Here is a 21,437-nt window from a genome sequence, read left to right on the forward strand (position 1 = left end):
CCCCGTATACAAGAAAGTGTCAATCAGGAACTGCTCCAACAAATGAACTATTGCTCTCATATCCCATGCAAACAACATTTTGCTCTACATCTTGAACCAGCATTTCAAGCCGTATATTCAGCCTCACATATCCACACATTTCAATGAAGGAAAAGGAGAAACTTTTGACTGTGTTTTCTAGGAAAACACAGACAAGTTCTGGCATGTCTGATTTCTTCAGGGAAGCAAAAGTTGTCAAACAGGGTTGTGTTCTATTCCTCCAACTGTATGACATCAGTGCAGAACCTATGTCACTAGGAATGTCCACAATGGTTGGACTAAAGGCATATCAGTTGGTGGTAGAACTATTAACAATCTCTGACTTGGTGATGACACTGTGCTTTAGTCAGCAGTGATGATTAACTTTCTGAGAAACTAAGAAAAATAAAGTACATTAGTTTACCATATGAATTAGACACCAACCTCAGTGAGTCAAAACTTGTGCTAACTGATTGAAGAGCACAGGTTCAACTTGCAAGTCAATTAAAAGAACTGAAAGTCGCGCATTCTTTCATCTATCCAAATTTACGGCTGGTTTCAAGACTTCCTTGCTGTTAGCAGTCAATACATCAGTCTTAATGGAACAAAATGGACAGGTGTAAAGGTAATTTCCGGAGTACCTCAAGGAAGTGTGACAGGACTGTTACTGTTTACAATATATATATAAATGATCTAGTAGAAAGTGTTGGATGCTCTTTAAGACTTTTGCAGATGATGCTATTGTCTGTAACAAAATAGCAACGCCAGAAGATAGTAATGATTTGCAGAATGATCTACAGAGAATTGATGAATGGCACAGGCTCTGGTAGTTGATACTGAACATAAATAAATTTAACATATACATAGGAAAAGAGGTCCACTACTGCACAGCTACACTATTGATGACAGACTGCTGGAAACAGTATCTACCATAAAATATCTATTAGTAACTGTCCAGAGTGACCTTAAGTGGAATAGAACAAATAGTGGAAATAGTAGATGCCAAACTCAGATTCATAGCAAGAATGTTAAGGAAATGTAACCCATCCATGAAGGAAGTGGCTTATAAGGCACTTGTTCAACTGATTCTTGAGTGTTGTTTATCTATCTGGGATCCCTACCAGATAGGTGTGATAGAAGAGATAGAGAAGGTCCAATTTCATCAAGGGATTGTGTAGCCAGTGTGAGAGTGTTACAGAGATGCTCAGCAAACTCCATTGGCAGATGTTACAAAGAGACGTTGTGCATCATGGAGAGATTTACTATTGAAATGTCCAGAGAACACTTTCTTGGAAGAGTCGGACAATATATTACTTCCCCACACATACATCTTGTGTAGTGATGACAAGGAGAAAATTTGAGAAATTGGGACCAATACAGAGGTGTACCAATAATCATTCCTTCCATGCACTATTTGCGAGTGGAAAGAGGTTGGAGGTGGTACAAAAAGTACCTTCTGCCTCACACTATTAGGTTGCTTGCAGAGAATGATATAGGTAGATAGGTATTCTCATGTCAACCAAAAATTCTCCAGTTCTTTGGCTATAGTGTGAGAAGACATGGAGAAAATCTAGAGAAAATAGTCATGGAAGGAAAGATTGAGGGCAAGAGACTAAGGGGAAGAGCACAAAGCAGATAGACAGATCAAATCAAGATCATCTCCAGTCTAAATCTTCAGCAGGCTTTGAGAGAAGATGGTAAACATCTGGGATTGAGTCACTTGGTTTATGGGGTCAGTGTGCACAGCAATGAGCATGACAACTGGCGGTAATGGTGGTGGTGACGAGGCCTTATTGGAAAAGTAAATTAAAAATGGTGGCATAATATGCAAAACAAAGTATTAAATTTATTGCCTATAATGCTGGGTTGTACACCATTCGTACAGTGTATCCTGTAATTCTTATCTACACAGTCGACGTAATTATATATGGTAATGACAGAAAATTCTTGGCATTTCTACCAAATTGAGCAGGGCAGTTTTCTGCTATTGTTTCACAGTTGTGATGTAAAGAGCCATTTATTATTGGCATAAATGTAATTCATGAAAAATAGATAGATGTATAAACATATTTCCAGTGATAGTTGCATTATATTCTATTCCATGATATGGTTATAAATGGAAATTGTATCAATATTCTTCTCATGTGTTTCTGATGAAGATTGACATTGTGAATTGTGGTTTATTAGTCTCATAACGTACATAATCTAAATCATTTGATTCAGGTACAGGAGACATGTCAAAATTTTGGTAAAGTTTTACCATATACATACAACACCTAATTTTAACAAATGGTACCATAACAATAATACAATATAAAAATACATGTACAATAAAAAACTAACAATTAATTACAACAGCTGATTTTAACAAATGGTATCATAACAATAATACAATATAAAAATACATGTACAATAAAAAACTAACAATTAATTCCAACAGCTGATTTTAACAAATGGTATCATAATAATAATAATACCATTTTGTTACACATACAACAAAAGACTAACAATTAATTACCCCTTGCTCAAATTATCATGTCATCTTGTATGAATTCTTCTACTGAATAGTAGCATTTCTCCCACAGAACCTGCTGTAGCCTTATTTTTAGACTCTCTGGCTTCATATTACATATATTTTTGCCCATTAGCTTGTTATATATTGTCATCCCCATATACTGTGGAGTTCGTGCATATAATTTCAAATGGTGTGTGGGTAACATAAAATTATTTTTATTTCTTGTGTTGTATGTGTGGTTAAAATGATTTTCCTCAAATAACTTTTGTCTGCTGTGTACAAAGATTATAATTTCATAAATGTATATGGAGGGAACTGTTAGGATTTGCAGGTTCCGAAATAATTGGTGACAAGATTCTGTTTGTTGTACATTACACATGTATCTTATTATTTTCTTTTGCAGTTTCAGTATTCGAGATAACTACTTGAATTTCCCCAGAAAATGATACCATACCTAATGACAGACTCAAAATAACTATGATACGCTATTTTTCAAATACTCATGTCAGTAGAGTTTGCTAGTATTTGCATTGCAAATGCAAAGCTGCTTAGTTTATTTGATAGGAACTCAATATGTGTACTCCAGTTTAAGTTGTTGTCCACATTTAGTCCTAGGAATTTGACTGTGTTAACTTCTTCCATAGGATGATTGTGATGATGTATTTTAAGATCCACACATTTCAAATGTTTGGTTTTGAAATGTACTATATTGGTTTTTGCAATATTCAGCTTCAAGCCATTTAACTGGAACCAGTTTTCTAGAGTACCCATTGTGCTCACAATGGAGCTCTGAATTTTTTATGCATAATCTTCAATTACAACAGAAGTGTCATCCGCAAACAGAACAGACGGGGAATTTATATTTATGGGCAAGTCATTTACATAGAATAGGAACAGGATTGGCCCCAAAATGGAGCCTTGAGGCACACCTTGTGATACTGTACTCCATTTAGAATAATAATTCACTGCATTTGATGTGACACTTACCCTTTGCTTTCTGTTGTGCAAGTATGATGTGAGCCATTTCAGAGGTATGTCCTTAATCCCATATTTGTTTAATTTGTAGATAAGCAAGTCATGGTTCACCAAGTCAAATGCTTTTGAAAGATCGCAGAAGATACCTGCGACTTTACTCCTCTGATCCAATGATTTGCATATCTTCTCAATAAAGTTATTTACTGCATCCAGTGTGTTTTTTCTTTGTTGGAATCCAAATTGGTTACTGACAATAATATCATTTTTTATGATAAAATTTTTGATCTGATTTGCAGCTACTTTTGCTAACACTTTTGACAGGATTGGGAGAATAGAAATAGGGCGATAGTTTCCCATGTCTTCCCTCGACCCTTTCTTGAACAGAAGTCTCACTTTGGCATATTTTAACACATCAGGAAAGCACCCCTGTTCAAAAGATTGGTTGATTATTTTAGCTAGCGGGGGTGCTGTTATGGCATATACTGCTTTAATCACTTTACTTGGTGTCCCATCCCACCCAGCAGAATTTTTATTTTTTAATGACAATATAACATTTTTAACATCCTTTATTGTGACTTTTTTTTAAATCTGTGAGATACTCAGCTTCTTGGTCAAGTCCAAAGGCATTTACTTTACTCTGATATCCTGCTACATTAACTTCTGACTTTGCTAAATTTATGAAGAATTCATTTAAACACTCTGATATTTGAGCTGGGTTTACAACAACATTATCATCTACTTTAATCTTAGTTATTTCATTACTACTGACTTTAACACCGAACTCAGATTTGACAACAGACCACACTGCCTTTGTCTTACTGTTATGTTGTAAAATAAACTTATTGTTTGCCATTTGTTTTGCTGCCTTTACAACTTTTTTGAATATCTAACACTCATAAATGCTTATAGTTTAAACAACATTAAAACATGATCAAGATGGAAAATTACAATCAACAGTGCGAATAGTGGCTGACTTGTGTAATGATTTCTGTCATTTACTGACCACATTGAAATTGTAGGATGATGGTATGCAAATCTGGGACTGTTTTCCCTTGTTAGGCTCTGTTAATTAATTCTGATCAATATTCAAAACATCCAGTTGTCTGCAAAAAAATTTAGATGATAACTTTTTTTTATTTCTGAGGCAACAAGTCTTCTCTACCACCGTGATGATGTTTCACTTCAGAGCCTGAATTATAATATCATAATTTGAAGAAATTTAGATGAGTTTGCTGAACATTAATTCTTCATTAAATGTACTAGAGCCAGCTACAGAGAATTTCCTGAAGATGTAATAGTAAAATGAGGTTCTACATAACATCAGTTACATGAATAGTTTATTTGGAGTTAACAATGGCAAAAGTCCAGAGGCTTTCAGTGATATGACATTCACAAATATTTCCAATTATTCATACTAGATATTAATGCTCTCTCCAGTCTTGGGATGCACTTAAAACCATTCAAAAAATCGTACCAATGTTTGGAACCAAACCTTGCCTGTTGCTGGCAGTGCATGAATGTGCAAATCAGAAGGTTTGGTTTCACTTTTCAGTCTGCCAACAACTACCTTTTGTGTTCAAAATACTGTGATGTGTCACAGGATGCAAAGAGCTTTTGAACACACCACTCATGAAGATAAGAAATTCTGGTTTTGTGCTTGTTGCTAACTCCACTTTCCTTTTGCTCATTCTCAAGCAGTATGTTCATAATTTGCAACCATCATGGTCTATCTGCTTAGTCTTTGTAATATTCTGAAAAGCATAACACATTTGCAGATATACCAGTTGATCTTTCAGTTTCTTGGTAGTGTTCTGTGCATTATGCCTGCTTTCCACTTAATGCCAATGTTTTATATTTCTGTTTAATGTGTTGCTATTAAGTTTTAGGACAAGACAGGATCAGCTTAATGCTTGAATAGTTGATGGCATTTAATTTTTTTGTCACTGTAAATCTATTTTCCTCAGCACTGATGCTATTTTATTAAAATTGTAGATATATTCCCCCTCATGTCCCATCCACCTGTTCTTAGCACTACTGGGTCATTCATGCCAAAGAAATACTAGCAGGAAACTGGGAACTGCTTAAAACAACGTGACTGAATGCAGTGACCTGTCAGCAACGTAACATAAACCTAATTATGAAAAGAAAAGATTGCTACTCACCATGTAGCGGAATTGTTGAGTTGCAGAGAGGCACAACAAAAGGACTACTGAACACACAAGCTTCAGGCCTATTTCGAAACACACACACACACACACACACACACACACACACACACACACACACACACAGTCCTGTAAAACCATATCAACCAAGCCCACATCTGCAGTAACGAGCGATTCCTCTCAAAACGTACTGAGGATCTCACTGAAGCCTTCGCAGACTGTAATTATCCTCCCAACCTTGTACAAAAACATATCTCCCTTGCCTTATCTTCCCAGTCTCCCACCACCTCCCAAAGTCCCACCATCCCACCAGAGAAGAACATTCCCTTCGCGTCTCACTACCACCCAGGACTGGAGCAACTGAATTACATTCTCCACCAGGGTTTTGACTAGCTCTTGTTGTGCCTTGAAATGAGAAATGTCCTGCCCACTATCCTTCCCACCCCTACCACAGTGGCATTCTGTCCACCACCGAAACTTCACAATATATTCGTTCATCCCTACACAACCCCTGCTCCCACTCCCTTACCTCAGGGGTCATAACCCTGTAATAGACCTAGATGCAAGACTTGTCCTATACATCCTCCTCCTCCACCACCACCACCACCACCACCACCACCACCACCACCACCTCCTACGCCAGTCCTGTCACAAACATCACTTATCCCATCAAAGGCAGGGCTACCTGTCAAACAAGTAATGTAATCTATAAACTAAGCTGCAACCACTGTGCTGCATTCTATGTGGGCATGCCAACCAACTAGCTGTGTGTCTGCATGAATGGCCATGGTCAAACTGAGACCAAGAAACAAGTCGACCACCCTGTTACTGAACACACTGCAAAACATGACATCCTCCGTTTGGATGACTGCAACCCTTCTGGCCTCAACCTTCGTTAGTCATGGTCCTCACCTATCCAGCCCCTTCCCTGTTCCCATTCCGGCACTACAGTACCCTCATTCCAACATCCCAGTTAGTCTTTTTACTTCTCTCCTTTTCCTCTACCTCCCCCCCCCCCCCCCCCCTCCTCTTGCCTGCCCTCCGTCTAACCTCCAGAACTTCACTGTCCGTTACCCCTACCCTACTATCCCCCCATCTTCCCACCCCATCCTCCTCCTTACCCAACCCAGTCACCACTCCCATCATGCACTTGTGCTGCTGCTCGCAGTGAGGCTTCAGTTGCCTGAGAGTGCTGTCGTGTGTGTGTGTGTGTGTGTGTGTGTGTGTGTGTGTGTGTGTGTGTGTGTGGTGGTGTCTAATTTTTACGAAGGCCTCACTGGCTGAAAGCTTTATTTATGACTGTCTTTTTGTTGTGCCTATCTGCAACTCAGAATCCCCACTTTATTGTGAATAGCAACCTTCCTTTTCATAATATTGTTGCAAAGAATATATCTTTAACTTTCAACTACCTACTGCTGACAGCGAAAACTAAATTGCACAGTAGTGGGCGATGAAGTCCAGATTGACTGCAACTGTTGTAGATCTTTCTTCATACACTGTAAATGCATACTACCTTGTTTACTCCACGCTAAGGGCATAATTTTAGCAGGGGAAAAAATAAAACTTTTTCTGACCAGGGAACGAAAGTTACCCGCAAAGGGCCAAAGTAACCTGAGATTACGGTATATCTCTTAGAGTAGATTAATGGGAACTGTTAAAAGCACGTCTATCATAAATGTTCCTTCATCATGTTGGATAGGCACATAAACAGTCTTTGACATAATAGCAGTTACACCATCTCCATATAGTGTATTGGCCCTGTGGAAAATATAGCTGACAAATCTGTGTGCTCTGAATAACAATAAAATTCCATAAGTTGCAACATTTGTGTCCATCCAGGATTTTCTGGCATTATACAATTATAGTAATAGTAGTAATGGTGGTGGTAGTAGTAGTAGTAGTAGTAGTAGTAGTAGTAATAATAATAATAATAATAGCAACAACAAATGTTTGTGACTGCATATGAACATTTAAATATGATTACATGATTCTCATTTTCATGTTTGGTTGGATATTTCTGCTAAAAGTGTGTGTGTGTGTGTGTGTGCGTGTGTGTGTGTGTGTGTGTGTGTGTGTGTGTGTGTGTGTGTGTGTGTATGTGTGTAAAAACCTAATACTATGAACTATAGCCCTGGTAGCAGTGAGCACTGTGTGTGTGTGCACTATAATTCTTACGATTTTTCCCCTGTTACAGCTGCTTCACGACTGGAATCACAAGCAAAAACCAAAATTGCTGTTTTATATGCTGCACAATTTGTGTTGGTGAGTTTGAATAAGAAACTTTGAAACATAAAACATATGGAATAATTATGTATGTAATTTGTGTATTGGTATTCAGTCAGTAAGAAAATTGGCTGTGAAAGGCAAGGGTCCAGGTTTCAGAGATAGCCAACATGCATTTTGAAACCAACCAGGAGTTTCACTATAGTTCACTTTGGGATTGCGCTTTTTTGTGTCAGCGTGGTAATGCTCCTGTAGACAGGGCAACAGAGAGAGACAGAGACAGAGACAACGAGACAAAGGGAGGGAGGGAGGTAGGTAGGCAAATGTCTTTCGGAAAAAGGAGTGTTAGTTATACAGCGAATAAATTCAGATGGTACAAGCCAGGAGGTGTTCCTGGGTAGCTAAATTGACAAGAACTCTTGCTATGAAAGGCAAATGTTCATGTTTGAGTCTTGGTCCAGAGCACAGTTTTAACCTGTAAGGAAGTTTTACAACAGCTATAAATTTATCTAGATGTTTGAGTGTAGTGTAGTAATTGACTTGAAATGTTAATAATATCACATACTCATTTCTTACATACATATTCCCAACACTGTGTGAAAGTTACAGAAACTTTAGTTCTGACTGTGTATCTCATATTTTGAGTTTCTATTGCTATCACTTATAAATCTAGGTATGAAGAACACTTCTCATAATGATGTACCCCTTAGCAGGCATGACAATATGTTCTAGAAATTTAGACTACTTAAATATTTGACAATAATGTGTAATCTAGGAATTTGTAACGAAAGTACATTGTGTATTTGTGAACTGATCACTTCCAGTACCCGCGTCCTCAACGTAGGTGGGTTCCTCTCATCCTATAGTCTGAGTCACCTGCCCATACCTTGTAATCTTCTCCAACCTATCCCACTCTCCTCCCTGAGGAAGGAACTATTAGTTCTACAGATAGGTAGTGTATCACTTTTACACGTGCTGGATAGGCAGTATTCCGTCTCCTAAAAGTACGTGCTGGCGAGCAATTCTGTCTCGTAATTCAGCAGTTTTCAATGAAACAAGATCTTTGTCATATATTCCCACTTATTTATCCATATGTCTCTGTTAGTAATGCCTTGTTAACTTACAGGGCATCATTACCTGCTGCTTTGTCTGGATGTATAAGCATGTACCTGTTGCAACTTTTCCACCAAATTGGATGAAACCTTTCGGTGCATTTCTCTCATGGCCATCTGGCATTGACGGTGGTATAAGTATTGTTATTTGGTTGTTTTGTGTTGGACACGTTGCAAGAAAAGCAGCTAAGCAGTTTTGTATTTGAGTGTGCTAAATATTGTGTATGTCAAGATGCCTAATTTTGTTACGAGAACAGTACTTGTATTTCCATCCCAAAGAAATATTTTAAAAATAAAAGTTTTGTTGCTGAGAAATTCTTCCTGTTTTGTGCCCTTCTTCATTTGATATCTGTGAAGCCACTGGAGCAGAAAATGTAAACGTATGTCATTTGTTTTAATTTATACAGTGCAGTCTAGGATGTCTGATAAACTAGATGCACCATCTACTAACTATACTGGTAAAAGATAATTACTTTTCAGTATTTTGAGAAAAAAAGGCTATCATCTAGCCCTAAGTCCAAATTTAGGTGTTTACAATACTGCTGTATTTACTGTATTTTACATACTATAAGATGCCCTCTTTTCTCCAAAAAATTGCCTCCAAAATTCATGTGTGTCTTATACCCAAAATTAATTTAAAAATGTCCAGTGTTTGATTTAAAATTCCCACCAGTCCTAAAAATGACCATATATTTGATGCCACAGGAAGCCTTTCTCTATCTGGCCACACGGGATTCAACTGGCAGCAGCAGTGCACTGATGCGATGAACATGAGTTGTGGTGATTCACAAGCTTGCTAACACTGTCACCCTCCCACCCCACCATCATAAACCCAAAACACTGTCTTAGCCTATGATGCATCACTGCAGTCTATGGTGACACTGAACTTGAATTGAAAGTGATTTGTGATATCAGTAACAGTACAATATTTTTGTTAGTAGCTAATTTTGTAATTGAAAGAAATAAAAGGTATTCATACGATGTGGCCTAAAAATTTGAAGTACTGTATATATGAAAAAGGAGGTTCAGATGACAATTTTCAGGGATTTTGAAGGTCAGTTCAGTTTTATGAACTAAGATTTTTTTTAAAGCCTGGCTTTGGAGTCTAATAATACAAACGGTAAAAATGTTATTTAAGAAAAAATTAAGGTGTATCTTATAGTCTGTAAAATAAGGTGGTATTGCTCAAGTGCTGAATGAAAAACAGACAGCACTATTAACCCTTAACCCGAAACATCATTCTCTCAGACGCATCATTTATTTTAAACATTGAGTGTGGTAGCACTGCAAAAAACAACAGCCTCTCTTTTTCAGTACCTTCATTTTAATACTTGCTGCAAGTAAAGCAACATTCAACAATTTGCTTGATTTTGTTGGTCTAACAATAAAGTATGTTACTTAGAAAAGAATGTGAAATTGGGTGCCTGTCTTGCCTGCATGTGTCACATTATATGTAATAATTACTACATATTTTTCTTTCAGTTGCTTTTTTAGATTTTCTTATTTTATAACATTTTATTATATACAAGAATTTATGTTATTTTTCAGCTGTAGCATGGAGCAACTTTCTAAGAGGAATAAGATGTCTGCAATTGATCCAAATTGTGAAACTTGGTTGCAGCAGCAATTATGTGATGTAGGTGAAGAGGAAAATTGGAATTACAAATGAAACCTACAATTATGGATAATGGGATGTAAAGCGAAAGGCTAGGGCCCATGTACCATCATGTGTCATTTCCTGTTACTAACTTATTGACATAAATACCTCTGAAACAGATAGGCCTTTGGCAATCTCAATTTCAGTTAAAATTAAAAAAACAGATTGAGTAAAACATCAAATCTCAATAATAGGACAATAAAAACAGGTAGGCCTTGATAAATAAGAGTTCCAGCTAATCCAAATGTTGAAAGAGCTCTTAATTTAATTAAAAGAGAACAGGCAGGCTTTCAATAATGACAGCTTCAGTTAAGTGATTTTACCAAATAGAAAATGAGCAGGCCTTCTTTAATAACAGCTTCAGTTAAGTAAGATTACCAAATAGAAAAAAGGTAGGCCTTTATGAATAACTGCTTCAGTTAAGTAACCAGGAGTTTGAATTGCCTCCTCACAAAGGGTGCTCTAGAAGGCTTATACACAAAGAACACAAGACTACACCAAACAGTAAGGCCAAGAAAGGTTACAAAGAGAGGACCGGCCTTCCAAGTGCCTTTTTGTTGAGTACAGACCAGTCAAAGAAATATTAACACAGCAAGGCTAATTATGTGAGGACAACAATAACTAGCCAAATGGTGTACCTGTGTCACTGCAAGATACAGCCATTACAACGGTGTGAAACACCTGAGAGAAAATTGCAAATTTTGAGACCCAGGCACCTCCTAAGCCAATATAATTAACAGAGCAATGACATCTGCAGTACCTGAAGGTATCTTGAAATCGGCTGAAGTTCACAAATCAAAGCTAAAGCTTGCTGGTTCCCAAGGGGGCCCAGAATTCAGCACAGCAAAACTGGCTTCAACTCTCTCATTGGTGTGCCACATCCCAGAGCTGGCTGGCCAGACTATGCATGAAGACAGCACACGAAGTCAGCCACGGATTCAAATCGGCTGACAAATACCCCCAGCATCCACTCACCAGATTCCATGCACAAGACGCTTGCGTAATGCTCACCTTAGTTGCCGGGCGCACCTCTCACTCTGTCCCCCTTGCTCCATTGCCACTCCCTAACTTGCCACACCACAACACGCCCCATCCCCATCAACAACCTTGAGCAAAGATCTTAGTGGCCTCAAACCAGAGGGACATCATATAATGGATCAATTTAGTGGTGCCAGGAATTCAAAAGATGACTCCAGAAACTCCCCCATGTCCAACCTCTCCTCCTCAAACCAATGGATACTGGTCCAGCCCACAGAAGAAGGAGGGGAAGTTTAATTAACGGGCTTAAGTTGATTAATATACTTACGTGGATATGGTGTCTGTTCTTTCGGACATGTCTGAAAGAACAGACACCACTGATGACCTGCAGCCATCTAGAACGAAATTAGAATTATATATTAATACCTTCAGCTGCTGACGGGTGTTGATATATATCAACGGGAACAGGTGAAAATGTGCGCCCTGACTGGGACTCGAACTGAGATCTCCTACTTACATGGCAGATGCTCTGTCCATCTGAGCCACCGAGGGCACAGAGGACAGTGCGACTGCAGGGACTATCTCGTGCACGCCTCCCGCGAGACCCACATTCTCACCTTATATATCCACACACTACATTCGTAGTGTCCCTACCCAACACACTCATTAATCGTGGAAGACATTCTTACCAGGTCCTGTAAGAGTTCGGGTAATATGTGTGCATCACCACAGAAGAGGAAGGTCATGGCCGGTATTGCCAGAACTATATACTTATATGGATATGGTGTATGTTCTTTCAGACATGGTATATATCAATGCCCGTCTGCAGCTGAAGGTATTAATATATAATTCTAATTTCGTTCTAGATGGCTGCAGGTCATCAATGGTGTCCGTTCTTTCGGACAAGTTAGAGAGAGGGAAACTGATAGGATAAGTAAACAAGAAAGTGGCAGGAACTGCCTTGGATGCTCCGTGCTGCACAGTGTTAAATGCAAAATTGATCCAAGGCAAGGTGGTATCCCGCTTACTCGGAGACTTACGATGGTAAATGATCAAAGCTGACTTAGAGTTGTGATTCACTCTCTCGGCAAAAGATGCCTGGGGATAACATCACGTGTTGGTTAGGTGCTTAACAGTGTTACGAAAGCCAAATTGCTTAAACTGTTCACAAACAAACGCTGGAGGGTTATTGCTAACAAGAGCCTTCGGAAGTCCAAACTAGCTGAAAGTGTTGGTCAGATGTGCAATGGTAATGGCCACCGTGACCCCACAACTAGGGATTAGCCATACACATCTGGAAAATATGTCAACAACCACCTGAATATATCTGTTCCCCTTCTTGGTACGAGGAAGAGGCTCTACATAATCGATAAAGAGTTTGTCCATAGGGTTCTCCTCATGCTTGGATTGTAACAAGTCCTTCAGAGGACTATTACTGGGTTTAGCCTTCTTACGGGCTTCACACTCGCCCATTAATCACCTGATATCCTAATACAAAGAGGGCCATGTGAGGTGAGCCTTACCCTTCTCTAAGGTTTTATAGAGGTCCAGATGTCCTCCCATTCAAGAATTACGAAAATAATGGAAAATGGGAGGCACCAGCTCCTTAGGCAAACAAATTTTAAAGTCTCTGGCTTCGTTAACGTGTTTACATAGAATGCCATTCCTGATGGAGTAGTCAGTAACCTCACCACTGGATAAGAGTTGCTTTCTTAATGGACCCCACACTGGATCTTGATCCTGTTGGGTTTTAAGGTCCACAAACAACTGGGGAACTTCAGCTAAAACGATATACACAACCAGGTGACACACATTAATGCCCTTATTCTCGACAGCCCCCTCATCCTGAAACATGCGACTGAGGGTGCTGGCGACTTGGTTGTTGGATCCTTTTATGCATAGCACCTTGAAATGACATGTAGAGATGCTGACCACCCACTGGCAATCTCACCATTTTTCCTGGGTTGAGCCAACACCCAACTTAGGGCTTGATTGTCCATCTCGAGATCAAACTCCCTATGCTCGAGATAGAACTGAAACTTCTATAAGGCAAAAAGCAAAGCTAGCACCTTACACTCATGAATGGAGTAATTCATCTCAGCACCAGATAACTTTCTAGACACAAAAGCTAATGGGTGACTTATATCGTAATCTTCCTGCAACAACACAGCAGTAATACCAGCATTAGAGGGATCAGTTTGAATGATGAATCTTTTGTTGAAATCCAGAATGATAGCTTCAAAAGCCACCTGTTGGCTCTCACCCCACACAAATTTCTCCCCCTTCCTACATAGTTTATTCAGGGGAGTGGCTATCTGGGCAAAATCAGAGACAAAATGTCGAAAATAATTCACTATCCCAATAAATCTGGCTATTTCCTTCCTATTTTGAGCCTGAGGAAATTTCTCTAACACCTTAGTTCATTCATGGTCAATCCTAATGCCATCCTCATAAATGAAATGCCCCAGAAAGGACACCTTTTTCCTAGCAAGTGTAATCTGGATGGCTTTACGGTCAACCCCACATCCCGAAACTTCTAGAGGACATCCCGAAGATGGGAAATATGATCCTCAAACGACTGACCATAAATGACATCATCATCAAGGTAACTAAAGACACAAACAAAAACTTCAAGTCACCTAGGATACGATCTAACAAATGAGACAAAACTGCCATCTAAGTGGACAAGCCGAACAGCACCCGGTTGAACTCGTAAAGGTTCCAGTCAGTGCAGAATGCAGTGACATGTTTAGACTCCTCAGTAAGAGGAATCTGATAATAAGCTTGGTTGAAATCAAGCACTGTGAACCACTTAAACCCCAGAAACCAGGTAAAGCAGTTGTGAGGCTCCAGCAAAGGGACAGATTCCAAGATAATCTTTTTATTAAGGAGTCTATAATCAACCACCGGCCTGTAGTCCTGGCCCTGAGCTTTGGGAACGAGAAAAATCAGTGACGCATAGGGAGATGGAGACAGCCTAATGACCCCTTCCTTCAACATACTTGCCAATTTCTGTTGCAAGATTTTCATTTTGGGTGGTGAGACGTAATAAGAAGATGCAACGGAATATCATCAGCCAAGCGTATGTGGTACTGTGTAACGTTAGTGAGCCCCAGCTTATTAGAGAAAATCTTGGGAAACTCCCCCCAGTATATTCAACAACTGCCCTGTCTCACCCAGTTCAAGATAGGTCACATCAAATTCATCGGAGTTACAATTTACCGAATCTTCACACTTGCGCAACGGCAAGAGCGAAAGGCTATCTTGTCACTAGGTGAAAACCTTAAAGAGAAGGTGTGGCTCACATAGTTGAGAACTGATCCAGTTTTCTGAATAAAATCACACCCAAGCAACAAATTGAGCACTAGTTCTTTAACAAGCAAGAGCGTAATGGGACATGAGAAATCACAAATGGACAAACAACTATGCACCTCGCTGACCAGAGGCAACTATTGCCCAACGGCGACATAACATCTCTGAGGAAGATAATTTACGCAAACTCAAAATACCAGTTATAATTCAATAAGTAAACGGAGCTACCAGAAGCCAACAGCGCGCACAAGGGTTCTTATCCTAGCAGGGCACAGATGAAAGGGAGGGCAGATCCAGAGGGTGCTTGAATATGCACCTCCGACAGAAACAGTGTCTCCCTTCTTCACCTGGTGTCATTTGCTAGGTCCAGGAGCTCATGCTATGGGACACTCATGCCCCAAGAGATCACGGGCACCACTCCGAAAACATTTCCTAGAAATATTTTGGATGACTGAGGAGCCATATTAATACTCGAGGTGGGCAGAGAAGCTTCCACATGCTCCACACGCCTCTGCTCCTCATCAGCAAATGACAAGGATTCAGTGGAATCAGCCATTGTTTGCAATTCCCGGAAGCTAGTGGGCAGGAAGAAAAGGCCAAATGCGACCCATCCTTGGTACGCATGCCTTCAAAATGTCTGATACAGTATTGAGTTCCAAAACTGACATAGCAAGAGCCAAGATGGCACAGCATAGAAAAAACACATTATCACTCTGACTCAGGAAACACCATTGGCTCGCACAGATTAAGATATCCTGTTAACGAACAAGCAAGGCCAGTATCAACTCAGGAAATGTAAACAACAGCCACAATACAAGGAACCAACTGGAGGTATAATAGATCAGCTAAGAAATCACAATGATCGCAACATGTATGTAGGTATCAATAACAAAATAACAGTTGAAGACCTCTAGATCAAAAACTTAACTGAAGTTAACAAATCGAAGTTGAAGCTTGCCAAATCTTAAGGGGGCGCAGAGTTCAGCCACAGCAAAATGCTTCAACTCTCTTATCGGTGTGCCACAGCTCAGAGGTGGCTGACTGGCCAGGCTAGGCATGAAGACAGTACTCGAAGTCAGCTGCAGGTTCATATTAGCCCACAAATATGCCCAGCAACAATTTGCTGGACTCCATGCCCAAGACACTTGTGCAAGTTCTCGCCTAAGTCGTCACCCACACTGTCCTCATTCGCTCCATTACCACGCCACAACTCGTTCAGTCCCCATCAACGTCAGCAACCTTGAGGAAAGACCTTAGTGGCCTCAAACCAGAGGGACATCATATGACAGATCAAGCTAGTGGCACCAGGAATTCAAAAGGCAACTCCAGAAACCCTGCCACAGCTCGACAATGACATTTTTGATGTTTCTGATGGTGATTCTGATTTTGCTGCAGCTGATGCTCAACATGAAACACAATGTGATACAAACGAACAAAGTTCTTTGTTGGAAGAAGAGCCTGTTGTGCCCTGTACCACAGATAGTTACTCAAAGCAAATACAGTTTTCTATGGCAAAAAATAAGTTCAAGTGGAAAAATTCAAAGTCTGTTGGAGCAAGAAAATCACCTCAATACAACAGTTTGATAGGAGGAATGCTCGGAGTAAAAACAAAAATTGAATTTTGCCACAAATACATGCCACATCTCAAATATAGGAGTATTATTTGATGATGAGATGTTAGAGGTATATCAAACAGATAGAATGGACTGAGGAATACGTGCGTGAAGCATCCTGTATCAGAGGAAAGGAAAACAGCGTAAAAGTGCACCAAATGTCGTCAGCCCCCCAGTTTGCCTGGAATGCAGTAGGGAGATGTGTGTAAACTGTGGAGAAGTTCTACAATTTAATTCCTTTGTTTATTACTGCCATTTATATTCTCTGCAATCTTTCATCTATATTCAACAATATTGCATCTAGTGTAACAACATTAACAGTCATCTCAAGATTCATGCTATATGAGTACACACACTCAAGATGTTTGGTGTTCATTTTTAATAATGTAATCAGTGGAGTCTTATTAAGCACTGAATAGTATTTCTTACTTACAATATGAAGCAGCTGACTATTCACTTTATTTTTGTCAGCTAATGTGGAGTTATGGGATAAAAAAATGTTACAAGGTCTACTGGACTGCATGTTGCTAGTTGCACACATTTAAGAGTTTTTTCAGGTGAAGGGTTAAGAAAAATTTTGTGGTGTCTAAATAACTTTTAAAAATACAAAACCATTTCAGTATGTGTGGTTAACTTTGTAAATTTTGCAGGGTTACTTATATCATGAAAGTAAGACGTTCAGTGTGACTACAAAAGTTTACTGTTTCCACTTAAAATATTTTTGATATGTATTTAAAAGTGATCAGGCTTAGGACATTATTAAGATAAATTCAGAAGTATTGTGAACAGAGGAAGGTCACAGAAACAAGTAACATGTAAAACAGTAGAGGAAGTCTGAGGCAAGCAATCAGATGCCCAGTTGGTGCAATAATCTAAACAGTATGATGGTGGGTTCACCTTATTCACCAAACCATCAACCAGGAGCACTGGAATTGTTGTCATATTTGAGGATGTTGTAAAATTTAACCTCTTTACACCATTAAACTGTTAGCATCCCAATGAGACATTACACTGAAAATGCGCTGGGGCTCAGCTGTTGTGGGTCTGTCTGCCTACCTCACTCACAACTTTAACATGCAGATGCTAGACGAGTGAGTGCTATGCTCATTATATATTAATTTAAACAAATTAACCAAAATCGCTGAAGTGTGGAAATATCATCACAGTGAGATAATAAATTAGATATGCAAGTAACTAACTTTATTTATTATGTACAGATTATGTAGTTAGGATTAGTTGTATGATAATCAAGTTTATGATTGCAAAGCAAGAATGCACTGAACAATATCGGTTCTTTGTGAAGAGAATTCTACATGAACCAAAGTGTTATAACTTCAAGTTGAACAAATATATTTCAAGGACGACGCAATACATGAAAGTCACAGATCAAGTAAACAGGGTAAGATGTGTGTCACTTTAACAGTCAAATCATAACTGAGTCAGAGTCTAGCAGCCGCTGGCTGGCTGGCCGCTTAGGTGGCGCTGCTGCTGCATGGCTGGCAGACAGTGCCGCATGTAGAGGATGTGCGTAACTGCGCGGCGGCACTTTGAAAGATCGGCGAGTCACAACACAAAGAAACGATTACTAAGCAATTACTATCATGAGAATAATCAGTTCTCTGAACATTAATAGCAAACAGTGGCTCATGAGAAGCTTATTTGTACCTTAATGTACATTGGAGTCTACATCAAATCTAACTGGAAGACTGCTTGGGAAGTGCAGAACTTTCATAATCTGTAGAGCTTGCAAAAGTTGTGCTGCAAATCCTGCAAATCGTGAGCTGCTACAGCGCTAATTGCGAAATGTTAAACATACTTAGAACTCAGCGGACCTCGGCCCTATGCATGAGTCAGTCCCAAACGCAAAATGGCTGAGATGGCAGTTGAGAATAGCTGTCATCAATGTCAGAACAGTTTCAGACCACCTTTCCATGGCAAGTCCCAAAACATAATGGTCGTCTGCTACTAATTTCCTCCCTTTCGAAAAATTCAACCTGGAGGGGAGGATCCCCAGTACTGCCACAGGCCACAGTGACCACCAAGAATTTCACTTTCTTATCTGGAATACACTACCCCATGAACCAGGAACCTTGCCGTTGGTGGGGAGGTTTGCGTGCCTCAGCAATACAGATAGCCGTACCATAGATGCAACCACAATGGAGGGGTATCTGTTGAGAGGCCAGACAAAGAGAGGCAGCAGCCTTTTCAGTAGTTGCAGGGGCAACAGTCTGGAAGATTGACTGATCTGGCCTTGTAACACTAACCAAAACGGCCTTGCTGTGCTGGTACTGCGAACGGCTGAATTAAGGGGAAACTACAGCCATAATTTTTCCCGAGGGCATGCAGCTTTACTGTATGGTTAAATGATGATAGCATCCTCTTGGGTAAAATATTCCAGAGGTAAAATAGTCCCCCTTTCAGATCTCCGGGCGGGGACTACTCAGGACGTCGTTATCAGGAGAAAGAAAACTGGCGTTCTACGGATCAGAGCGTGGAATGTCAGATCCCTTAATCGAGCAGGTAGGTTAGAAAATTTAAAAAGGTAAATGGATAGGTTAAAGTTCGATATAGTGGGAATTAGTGAAGTTCAGTGGCAGGAGGAACGAGACCTCTGGTCAGGTGAATACAGGGTTATAAATACAAAATCAAATGTTGGTAATGCAGGAGTAAGTTTAATAATGAATAGGAAAATAGGAATGTGGGTAAGCTACTACAAACAGCATAGTGAACGCATTATTGTGGCCAAGATAGATACGAAGCCCATGCCTACCACAGTAGTACAAGTTTATATGCCAACTAGCTCCGCAGATGACGAATAGGTTGGTGAAATGTATGATGAGATTGTTGTTGTGGTCTTCAGTCCAGAGACTGGTTTGCTGCAGCTCTCCATGCTACTCTATCCTGTCCAAGCTTCTTCATCTCCCAGTACCTACTGCAACCTACATCCTTCTGAATCTGTTTAGTGTATTCATTTCTTGGTCTCCCTCTACGATTTTTACCCTCCACGCTGACCTCCGATACTAAATTGGTGATAGCCTGATGTCTCAGAACATGTTCTACCAACTGATCCCTTCTTCTAGTCAAGTTGTGCCACAAATTTCTCTTCTCCCCAATTCTGTTCAGTACCTCCTCATTAGTTATGTGATCTACCCATCTAATTTTCAGCATTCTTCTGTAGCACCACATTTCGAAAGCTTCTATTCTCTTCTTGTCCAAACTATTTATAGTCCATATTTCACTTCCATACAATGGCTACACTCCATACAAATACTTTCAGAAACGACTTCCGTACACTTAAATCTATACCAGATGTTAACAAATTTCTCTTCTTCAGAAACGCTTTCCTTGCCATTGCCAGTCTACATTTTATATCTTCTCTACTTCGACCATCATCAGTCATTTTGCTCCCCAAATAGCAAAACTCCTTTACTAGTTTAAGTGTCTCATTTCCTAATCTAATTCCCTCAGCATCACCCGACTTAATTCAACTACATTCCATTATCCTCATTTTTCTTTTGTTGAGGTTCATCTTATATCCTTCTTTCAAGACACTGTCCATTCCGTTCAACTGCTCTTCCAAATCCTTAGCTGTCTACGACAGAATTACAATGTCATCGGCGAACCTCAAAGTTTTTATTTCTTCTTCTTGGATTTTAATACCTACTCCAATTTTTTCTTTTGTTTCCTTTACTGCTTGCTCAATATACAGACTGAATAACATCGGGGATAGGCTACAACCCTGTCTCTCTCTCTGCCCAACCACTGCTTCCCTTTCATGTTCCTTATGACACAGTACATCTGGCTTCACTTCTATAAAGAGTGATAACACATTAAGTTTAGTTCTGAGACATAGGCACTGCTTATGATTGTGGGAGTAACTTTCTGAGCAGTATGTGATCCGTTTAAACTTATTTCTTCTTTGTGTTTGTCACAGAAAAGATTATTTCATAGGAATATTGGCGATTCTCTGGAATAAAAAAACTATACATCACAATATTTTTGGGCCATGTAGCATTATCCATTACATTATATCTAAGCTCATAGTAAACGCTTTCAACCTTTTCAACTGTAAAGTTATATATATATATATATATATATATATATATATAGATGGATGTGTGTGTGTGTGTGTGTGTGTGTGTGTGTGTGTGTGTGTGTGTGTGTGTGTGTGCGCGCGCGCGTGTATACCCGTCCTTTTTTCCCCCTAAGGTAAGTCTTTCCGCTCCCGGGATTGGAATGACTCCTTACCCTCTCCCTTAAAACCCACATCCTTTCGTCTTTCCCTCTCCTTCCCTCTTTCCTGATGAGGCAACAGTTTGTTGCGAAAGCTTGAATTTTGTGTGTATGTTTGTGTTTGTTTGTGTGTCTGTCGACCTGCCAGCACTTTCATTTGGTAAGTCACATCATCTTTGTTTTTAGATATATATAAATTTTTTTCTGGAAGCTAATGACGTTTTCTGGAGTTGTACAAATTTTGACTCTGTTCAGATGTAGGCCATAATCATTTTTACCATACAGCATGCCTTATGCAGGTTTTAACAGGGCTATAGCTATAGCTATACTATGGCTACTTAAAAGCTGCATTTCGTCTTCCAAAATATTAAAAATAGTTCATATTCCCCGGTTTGGTCGCCCCTACTTGTGAATGCGAAATAAATCGTGGTTGCAGACTTGCAGTGTAGCCTTGTGTTAACTTTTCAACCACATTTATTTTTCTATATTTAACGCACATTTCGTTATAACAACTAAGATTCACAGGAAAAAAACTGACACTTATCGGTAGAATATTTCGGAGTATCTGTACGCACATACATCAATTACGCAAATTTCAATATGCGCCTACCGCGTAACTTTTACACTATTCTGTTT

At 39.5% G+C, this 21,437-nt stretch overlaps 1 protein-coding gene across 4 annotated transcripts in view; it reads left to right on the plus strand.

Annotated features, from left to right (window-relative positions):
• LOC124712001 (guided entry of tail-anchored proteins factor 1-like) overlaps positions 1-21,437 on the plus strand; it is a 123,808-nt gene that overhangs the window by 95,243 nt on the left and 7,128 nt on the right. For 2 of the 4 annotated variants that reach the window (XM_047242287.1, XM_047242288.1), the window contains exons 3-4: positions 7,868-7,935; positions 9,023-9,323. In XM_047242287.1, coding sequence (XP_047098243.1) covers positions 7,868-7,935; positions 9,023-9,214 — 260 coding nt within the window. In that variant the 3' untranslated portion in view covers positions 9,215-9,323. Of the gene's footprint in view, positions 1-7,867; positions 7,936-9,022; positions 9,324-10,556; positions 10,784-21,437 lie in introns of those variants that run through there. The other 2 variants (XR_007005556.1, XM_047242289.1) reach the window with 2 other exon arrangements.

Source organism: Schistocerca piceifrons, chromosome 8 (assembly GCF_021461385.2).
Source record: "Schistocerca piceifrons isolate TAMUIC-IGC-003096 chromosome 8, iqSchPice1.1, whole genome shotgun sequence".
Taxonomy (NCBI): domain Eukaryota; kingdom Metazoa; phylum Arthropoda; class Insecta; order Orthoptera; family Acrididae; genus Schistocerca; species Schistocerca piceifrons.